The sequence below is a fragment of the Parasteatoda tepidariorum genome, chromosome 2 (genome assembly GCF_043381705.1).
Source record: "Parasteatoda tepidariorum isolate YZ-2023 chromosome 2, CAS_Ptep_4.0, whole genome shotgun sequence".
Classification (NCBI taxonomy): domain Eukaryota; kingdom Metazoa; phylum Arthropoda; class Arachnida; order Araneae; family Theridiidae; genus Parasteatoda; species Parasteatoda tepidariorum.
This window is the reverse complement of record NC_092205.1, coordinates 79,624,510-79,635,069: the sequence shown is the minus strand read 5'-3', so window position 1 is coordinate 79,635,069 and position 10,560 is coordinate 79,624,510. Positions and strand designations below refer to the sequence as shown.

The window sequence follows — 10,560 nt, the reverse complement described above, 5'->3', positions numbered from 1 at the left end:
ATACTGTTTATTAGTTATGATTATAAAGCAGTACTGAAGTAATTTTGATCAAATATAATGCTGACAATCGAAATTTTCAATTAATAGATGTTAATTGCTCTAATCATCAACCATTTTGAATGAACTTTAGAAATTGATATAATTATGTATAACATTTCCTTTTGGGTGTCTTAATGGCCAATCTAAACTTTTCGAATGAAAGAAAAGAAATTTTCATATTACCTTAACTAAAATAGCAAACTTTATTTATTACTCGCAAATAAAAGGTCAGTTCTTAGTAAGTCAAACTGTACACAAGGCTTTATAAAAGCCTCATGTTATAGACCTATAAAACAATCTACCCTTCCCTAAATTATTCATTAAACTAAAGGATGCATCGATGGAATTTCTTATGAAGATCCTACTTCACTATGTAGAGTGCAATAGTTATTAAATTCTTAAACATTATTCAGGGTGGCCACCCACCTTGAAAACCTGGAATTATCAGGGAATTTTTTTATACTAGAAAAAACCTGGAAATATCAAGGAAATTTGGATAAAAACCTGGAAAATTCAGGGAATTTTAAAGAAAAGATGGAAATTTTTTCTTTGATAATTTTTTTATTTTCACTTTTTTAAATTATTTACTAATTTTCTTAATTTAAATTATTTCATCCATTATATCCACTTTTTTTAACGGAAATGTATCGCCAAACAGTTGAAATATCATCAATTTAGCTATACTTTGCTTGCATCAAAATTTGCTCCATTACAGCTGTTAAACTAGAATGCCACATAAAATTCTCCTACTGTTGCTAAACGAATGCAGAAACGGGACTGTGCAATTTAGGAAAGATTCTGGTGTAGGTGGAAAAAGATTTAGGATATTAGCTTCTATTTTTAAATGCTGTCTTTGGGCTGAATCCATTTATGGCTCAAGTTTGTTGCGATGCTTTGGTGGTAATTTTTTTTTCTATTTTGACAAAATGTTTTTGTATTTTTAACTTTATAAAATTCTCCAAAAATTAGTTGGTTATAATTTGATAATAGATTTTATATTGCACTCTTTTTCTGAAATTTTTTCTACTCCCATTCAAGGAAATCTGTGAATTATTTTTTCTCAGCAAGCCAACCAATCACACATTTTTTTACCATCGCTGACAGCAATGTTTGTCGATAAATCGTTACAATTGTTGCATTAATGCTAATTTTTTCTATTTCATTTTAACCTTTTATAACATATTTTTAAAAAATGTTTTTTTTTAAGAACCAACTATATATTAATATTTAATTTTACTCTTTTGTTGGTCAATATTTTGTACCAAAACATTTGAAAAATAAATAAAAAATCTTGCCAAATTGTCAAAATAACATTTTGAATAAAATATTTTATAATATAGACACTTTTCTTGTACACATCCTACACTTAATAAGAAAAAAGAAACGAAAACCTGGAAATTTTAAGATTTTTATCTGGAAAAATCAGGGAAATTTGAAATCTGATTTGAGTGGCCACCCTGTTATTACCTTAAAAATTATTTACAATATTTAATTAATATTGAGAAAAGACAAAAGTGTTGTAGAACTGAGACATCACCCTAAATTATTAAGCTATAAAGAGGGAAAGAAAAAATAAGTATTAACTTTTATTTACTCAGGTTATTGAAAGAGGTCTGAACGATCATGGTTCGGTATTTTAAATTAAATAAAAAAAAAATTAAATAATTGTTACATAATTATTTTCAATGACAATAATTTAACAGTTTTGAATTCAGTTTACAAAGAAATTACTTCCTCTATAAATTAAAAATTACATCACAATAACCAAGTCTCATAAATTTTAAATATTTCGATACTTCTTTTAAAATTGTCTTTTTTTTTTCCTGTTGTAGTTAGTATTTCATTCGTTTTGTAATGCGCAGGTATTTTATTTTTATGCATGAATGTATGCAACAAAATTTCAATTTTGGAAAAAATGAATGGGGGAGATGTTGATATTTTTTATTGGTTACCAGACATTTTTGTTGGCTACCTTGGTCATTTTTCAGATTCTTGGAGGCTTGATAATGATAGAATTAATTAAAATATATTGTATTGAAACATTTTTCAATTACACTGAATATAACACCAATCATCTCCAAAAACTAATAAGACAAATCAAAATTATCATCCATGTATGTTTATTTTTTACCTGTAAAATTACACTCACATAAAATTAATATAAAAATATAAACAATAGCTTCACACTACATGATTGTCAGAACTAAGCCATCTACAACAATGACTAGTCTTTTGAACTTGAACATATTTATGATTCTAAAACTGAATAAGAAGAAGCAACACAAATTTGGGATGAAATTATTAAAATTTCTTTGTTTATACATATAAGAATACCTATTACAAATACTTTGATGTATTCCATCACATTACATATTGAGCATTTATGTCAAAACAAAATGTTGAAGTATAAAATTTCATTTTACTAGTAACTGCATAGAACTTTTGAATATTTATGTTAGCTGTATAGGTAGAAATCAAATCTTTCCAATTTGTTATCAATTTTTTATTTAACAGCACAATTTTACTAATAAGAAAATACTTAAAAAACTCTTATGGTAAAAAATATTGAAAACATAGTGCATAATCTGTTATAAGGATATTTTTCTAGAGAAAAAAAAAATTTTTTTTTTCAATAATTTCAATGTGTAAAAATAACTTTTTTTAAAAAATAAAAAAAAAAAAAATTAGTTGCTGTATCCACTTATTGTAAAAATTTTTAACAATGATCATTTTCAATAATTTAATTCTATACATTTCTTTAAAAAAAATTTAAAACTAAATATACATTTTTCAAGAGAATAAATGTTTGGAATTAATAAATTGATTGAAACAAAATGGACCATTTGAAAATTTAATATCAGTTTATAAAAAAATTAAATAATTTTCTACAGTAGTTTTGAACATATAATAACTGATTTTAAAAAATAAATTATTAATGTTTATTAGAATCAACTTAAAAATCATCAAGTATATTTCTTTAATTTACAAGCAAAAATTTAAATTAAAAAAAATTACAATTACTAAAGAAATTAATAAACATATACTTGAAGTAACAGATATTTTTCATTGGAAAAAAAAAATTTAAATGCAAAAACAGGTGAAGGCAAAATTATGTTCTTTTGACTACAAGTAATTTCTGCAAATTGTGTTAAAGGTCATGGAAATAATTATAAAGTAATTTAGGATTACTAATTAGAATTATAATAATAGCACAATAATTTAGAATCATAGTCAACACCACATATCAGATAAAATATTAAAAATAATAGGGTTCAATAGTTTAAAATTATGTTTTTATTTTATGTAGCAATAAAAATTAAATAATACTGAATTAATTTATAATTTTAATAATATCAATGTTTTCCTTTAAATAAATATGATTAAAAACATACTAGTTAAATAAAACAAACTTTACTGTTTAATTGTCAGATTTTTAATTTTTGATTAATTAAAGAATTATTGAAAGAACCAAATATATTTAATGTTGTTTTTAGATTTTATTAACTAACCTGCAGTAAATATTTTAATTTATTTGACTTTAAACAGTCTGCGTAGATATAGAATAGCTGCCAAAAAAGCAAGAGTAAAAAGAAAGCAAAAATACTATTTAAAGAATAAAGTAGTATGCCATATGAAGTATATCAATAATAGCTTAAAAACAACACACAATAACATAGCTTTCCATTTTTGGAAAAATAAACAAAACTAAACACATATAACATGCAAACATATGATATGATTATTGGCACTAAATGTTACTGATATGCTAATGCTTTAATCCAACAAATTGTCGATAAAATCTTCCTTATCAGCCCAGTTTTCAGAAGAAAGATTATCTTCATCTAAAATTTCAAAATTGTTTTCAAAGGATGGATCAATTTCTTTAAGTTTTTCAAATCTGAAAAATAGGAGATCCTTAGCATAGTGATATATTTCAATGTCGAGGTAGTTGAGACGTTTTATAGTTTCAATATCTTTGGCACTGATCTCTTTGAATAATTCTTTCCTAGCTGATTTGCTGGAACCATCGCGAGCTGAAGATTTCTTGCCTCTAAAATTCAATCCAAATGTTGTTTCAAACATGTACTGTGAAACTTTAGGAAATTCTGATAGGCCAAAAAACGACATTTTATGCAAATTGTTTTTGGCACTAGTCAAAATAATGAGATCCTTATCTTCTTTAGATAAAGATGATGAATTGTAACAGCCAACCAACGCAAGGTCAGAGAGCATTCGAGCCTGTCTATTTATGGCCAGATTATAACTGCAATTCATGAATTCTTCAAGTGTAAGCTGGCTAAGATCTTTATCATCAAAGCAAACTGGCAATTCATTTTCAGTAGCTTCTACCCCACTGCACCAATGCCTTGACGAAGACCAGCTTTGTCCTTGCCTGGCATGCCAAAACTCGCTTAAAAAGCGTTTCACTGGGTCTCGCAAAACAGTTATAAAGAAATACCTAAGCAAAGATAAAAGTTTAATCATTATAAAAATATTCAAAATTAAATTAAAATTAACAAATATTAGCCTTAATTTAAAAATATACAGAAAGAAATATCTCATAACAATGATTGTTTACTATCCACCTTTGCTTACATGAAATGTAGAATAACTTATGTCTTTAAAATTCACATATTTGTCATAGATGGATTTAGATTACACTGTGGCACAATTTTTGTTTTCTGTTTTATGAGAAATTTAAAAACATATTAAATACTTTTGTATAATTGATTTCAAATCTCCAATCTGTTCCTTTCTCCAAGATCCAGTTTTTCTTTTTAAAAAATTACATTTTTAATCTTTCTTTTTTTGACAAAATGTACAAGTTTAAAAATGCTATGTATAACAAGGTAGACACATAAATGTAGCAACAAACTTCCAAAATACATCATAAGGATTAAAATTGCATAGAAACCTATGCCCAGAAATATCGTCATATGTCGCTAGGGGCATTTCCCTATTATAAAGTGTTTTTTGTATACTTCTGTACGGATCATAATAGTGAAGTACCCTCAGCCACGTATTTTTGGGCATGAGTTTCTATGCAATTTTAATTCCTGATAATGTACCCTAACAACCCTAAAAGTGCGTTGCAACATTTATGTGACTCTTTCTTCCTATAACATTTTCAAACTTGAACATTTCAACAAAATATAGACTAAAAATATCATTTTAAAAAAAAATTACAGCTTTAAGAGCAAAGCTAAATTCAGATTTGAAATTCCCATACTCAAATTAGACAACATCAAATATTTGCAAAATACAACCAAAAAAATTTGTTTTCCGTTGTAAAATGTCAGTGAAATGAAAATATAAGTGTGATAAAACAATGACTAGAAGTTTTCTATGGCAGAAGTTAGAAATAGCGCAGACTTACAAATTAATTTTTGAACGTTTAGCAAATAAGAGTTTATATAATGATAAAAACATGTATACAATCATCAACCACATATTGTCTATTTATCATATTTTAATGCTCAGTAAAAGCTTGTTAAAAGATATGTAGTTATGATAATCATCCCAAACTTCTCAACATAGTTAAATAATAAGTTGTTATCCTAAAGAGTGCATTAAACTGGTCCTACTCACGAAAAAAAAAATAGACAGGATTATTAAAAAGGTTAAATTCAAATAAAAATATAACAGTAATAATTTTTAATATTAAAACAATATGATTTTTTTCAAAAACATTCATTTTGTTTTTACAGTAGAACTTCATCATTGAAAGAACTTAAATAACAATAGATTATCTGGGCTTCGTTATTTCATTTAAATATAGATTCATTTAAAACTGCATCACTATAGTTTTAAGACTTAGAAGTGATCATAGAATCAGAGCTCCTTCTAGGCAGGGTGCAAAAGTTTAAAGAAAGGGCATTATTATTCTAAAAAGGCAATAATTTCTTTCTATGGGCTTTATACATTCCATTAAAAAACATTGTCAATTAGTAAAAGAAAAAAAAACTGTTTTTACTTTACAAAAAATACCAAAGCAATAATATTATTTAGAAAAATTTATTCATAAATTAACATATAAATCAAGTTAATTAGCTTAGTAATTTATTTAATATGCATGCATACATTATTAAAATAAGAAATGTGTACTTATAGTAATGATTTAATAATTAAAAGAATGCTTTTCAGTTCTTAATTTTATCATAGGTGCTTTAAGTAGCACAACAATATAATTGAAAATGCAGCATTAAATAATATACATTAAAAAAAATAATAATAATTCAAATGAGCTTATATTTTCAAGACCAAACAAATCAAGAATATATATATATTTTTTTTTTAAAAGATTAACTAAAAAAATAACGTACAAAATTCAATAAAGCATCTTACTCAGTTCTCCTTCAATATAAACCAATTTAAGAAACTCAGTTCTCCTCCAATATTATATTAAACCAATTTAAGAAACTATCAAAACATTTATTTAATGGTGGTCTATTTTTATTTCCTATTTTTATTTTTTAGGTAAGCCTGAAACTAAAATCTGCTTAAATGAACATATTTTGTAGTCACATTTGGTATTAAAAATTGAAAAAAAAAAAATCGAAAATTTCATATTTCTTCATCTGATTATATTAAATTAAAAATTATTTATGCAAGAAATAAGAATTTAAATTATTAAAGATATTTTCATAAAAAAACTGTTTTTAATACAATACAAATTAAAAAACATTTTTAAAGGTTAATTATTAAATAACATACAAAATTCAATAAAACGTATGCTATAATTTATGCTTTTAATTATATAGTAAGCAAATTGTTAAAATAAAATAATATTTTGTAGTGTGAAGCTCAAAATTAAAAAAAGAAAGAAAATTTTATATTTTCTATCTGGTTTTATTAAATTGAATTTAAATTATTAAAATTATTTTTTATAAGAAAAACTAGGTTTGGTTATTTTTAAGAAAAATATTTGAATAACTAATTAAAAATAAATAAATAAATAACATTTATGAAAATAACTGTCTTTTCCTCATTTCTTTACAGCAGCAACAAAATTACACTCATTATTCAACGTTAATATCATTAATCTATTAACATTTTTTAATTTTATAGAATATCTTTTATCTGTTAAAATCAATTGAAGTTGAGAAAACACTCTTTCAACTTCTGCATTAGATACAGGTAAAATATTTGCTATTGTTACTAATTGGGGAATTAGAGGAAATCTACTGGAGCTATTTGTTTCATGCATTATTGAATTTAGTTTTTTGATATCAAGAACACTGTTTGGAATACTAGACATGGAAAGATAAAGATTTTTAAAGTCACTCCATTATCTTCATTAAAATCAAAATAATCAGCGAGTTCAATTATTTATGAATTGACATTCCGTCTACAAATCTGGTTAAATTAAATATACTCAAATGAGATATCACTTGCTGATTTTCCAATCGTTCTGATATGTTTTTAATTAAAATATCTAAAAACTCNGAGTTCAATTATTTCTGAATTGCCATACAAGTCTATTGACAATCCGTCTACAAATCTTGTTAAATTAAATATGCTCAAATGTGATATCACTTACTGATTTTCCAATCTTTCTGATATGTTTTTAATTAGAATATCTAAAAACTCCTTAGCGTCTTCCTCAAAAGCACCATCGCTCGGTCCAATTGGTGCCATTATATTGAGGAGTCGAGCATGTTCCCCCAACATTTTGCAAAAAGTCCCATCGGGTTTCTTTTTAAGTCTCTCCAATTCAGCTAAAGTGCTTCGTACTTTTGTTTCTATCAATCCTATGTCTATGTTTTCTTGCTGTAAGCTTAAATTGAGATGTGTGACTGATGATAACGCATCACATAGGAAGTGAATTGCTTTAAAAAAATCATAACTCTGAAATTGCTTTAGTATACCGCTGGCAGTTGGCTTGGAAAGCTGTTTTGAAGAGTCATTCACTGCAGCGTTTTCTAAATCAGCCAATATGGCTTCATAGTTCTTACGAACTGAATTTACTGTTTCATTGTGGGATAACCATTTAGTGAAGCCCTCTCTTTTAATTGTTGTACCTCTATTCTCTACATTAAATAAATTATGAGCATTTTTCAAACTAGTCGTTCTAGCTGAACTGCTTTTATAATACTTGTAAGTACTATATACAATCTAGTCCACTTTAACGAACCTTTTAAGGCACTCAAAGCTATCCTTAGTTGCCAATGCCAATCTGTGGTTCATACAACTTACAGATATTATTTTGTTGTTTTCTTTTTTTTAATTTTGTGACTACTCCCTCTTTTTCCTACCATAGCACTGGCTCCGTCGCTTACGAATGCGGACATTTTATTTATGGAACCACAGTCATTGAAAACTTCTGATAAGGTCGATAAAATTGTGTCTGCCTTTCCATCTGGTAGACAACAATCTCTTACAAAAGAGTGTTTTGTTTCTCCATCTCTCATGACGACTACACCCACATGTTTTTTATTATTAATGTCGGATGTTTCATCTATAGTCACAGAAAAGAAAGGGCTACTGTTGATATCAGTTAGAATTTTTTCTTCCTGAACGCTGGCCATGCACTCTAACAGCTCATTGACAGCTATGTAACTGGTGTATACAGCATTTTTCGCTTTCTTTAATGGTTTTAAAATTGTACAGTTCAGATCATCTATGCAAAAGTTTATGAAATGCTCAAAAAAAGTAGTGTGTGGCAAGTTATGCTTAATGAAAAATTAAGACACTTCATCGCTGCAGTCACAGCCTTGAAAGTTTTTGTATCTTCATTCGTTGTTGAATCGATTAAATTATTGCATTTAGCATCGGTTTCAGTGGTTATTGCCTCAAGATGTGCCAATGCCTTTTCATGGCCTCTAATTTTATCTAAACGGATGCTTACACAACCCTTCTCCACCCATGGAGAGCCAGAGTTTTTCTTGTGTTTCATGCATAGTTTACACAATAGAATTTCCCTACCATCCGTTTTGCAATGTTGCAGCCATTGAAATTTTTGCAACCAAGTTTGATCAAATACAGTTCTATGTTTATTTGATGTACTTGTTGCCTCCAAGTTGGGTTCCACATCAACAGTTTTTTGGGTAGAATCAATTGAAGAAATTTCTTCACCTGCTTCATTAACTGGGCTGAAAGTATCAGCAGGTAATGAAGAGCAGCCTACTACTTGCAGCCTCAAATTCTACACCATCAGATTTTGAAAGGCTACCTGCACCTTCAGCAATTTTTGGTGGATGCAGCAATGGATCCCCCACCATGTTATTGCTCGAGTCATACGCAGTAAAATTATTCTTATTTAGCATAAGATATTGATTTTTTTTTAATTGTAGACTACAAAGGTAATAATAAAATCAATGCAGTGCAGTAAAAAGTTTCACACTCTCATCACATAGATTAATAAAGACGAAAGTTTAACTTGTGTTCATTTAAATTATGTCAATTTATTATGTTTTTATTACATTGTTAATTATGTTAATTTTAAATTGTATTATGTTTTGAAACTGGTTTTATTGCAATAGTACAAGGTAAGAGAAAAACAAGTTAATAAAAATCTCTATAATTAAATGTCACCTCCTGATTTCACTTTTAATCTACAAAACTATTCATAATTTTTATTATGTTTTTACTAACTTTCGTGTCTTTGACGACGGAATTTCATAATCAAAATTTCGAAAACTTTTAGAGTAGCTAGAGCACTTAAATCTTTATATAATCTCTATATATAACTTAGGAAATTAAAAAAAAAATATTTAACATAATACTAACCGACGCTTTACAGGCTTTCCTTCATCTTCATCCATAATATGATCAACACAGTTCGATAGTTCAGACCAATCTGGATGAACTCCACACTTCCATCCTGTAGTGTACCGACTAAAAAACCATGTACTGCCATATTTATCAGGCCTATAGCAACGGCAGATTCGACGATTTCTTCTACATTGGCAAGGTCTCTCTAGTTGCAAATCCTCTACCATGTGTCGAGCGAAAACACTACCTCCAGTGTTTTGAATATGCAGAAACACAATGACATCAGATCCTTTTATATTAAAGTCCGATTTAGCAACAGTTATTTTAGAGGTGGTTATTTTACCACCCTGATTATCATATTTAACTGGTTTAGGTTTATTAGCTATAGACCAGTTCGATAAAATTTCACGATTTGCTTTTAATTTTCGCCAATGAGGGTTGTTATTGTTCGATAGTAAATAGCTGTTTAGTGAACATGATTGATTGGAACAAAAGTACCATAAGAAAGAAATAATAAAAAAACAAGCTACAAGAATGCTAAAGGTGAAATATCGAAAGAATCGCCAAGAAAATATGTGCATAGTTACAACTCGCTTTGACTAACATAAGAGATCATTTTTTGTCTAACATCAAACATTTGTATTGATGCATGAAATAAAAATAAAGTAATTGTATATAAATATGTGATTTACAAACACAGATGTCAGTCTTTCATTTTGTATTTGTTTTGATTTTGTTAATGAATTTTTACAGGTGAAGCTACAGTTAGAAGTTCAGAGTACTACAGTTACAGAGTAGAAAATAAAA

General features: G+C 27.2%; 1 protein-coding gene across 1 annotated transcript; it reads right to left on the bottom strand.

The window, feature by feature from the left end:
- Positions 1-2,142: 2,142 nt before the first annotated feature.
- On the bottom strand, positions 2,143-10,523 carry LOC107439852 (heparan-sulfate 6-O-sulfotransferase 2). The gene is made up of 2 exons (XM_016052585.4): positions 9,769-10,523; positions 2,143-4,498 (listed from the first exon to the last, which is right to left on the bottom strand). The coding sequence occupies exons 1-2, from the start codon at positions 10,332-10,334 to the stop codon at positions 3,814-3,816; spliced, it is 1,251 nt and encodes a 416-aa protein (XP_015908071.1). The 5' UTR covers positions 10,335-10,523; the 3' UTR covers positions 2,143-3,813.
- Positions 10,524-10,560: the final 37 nt, after the last annotated feature.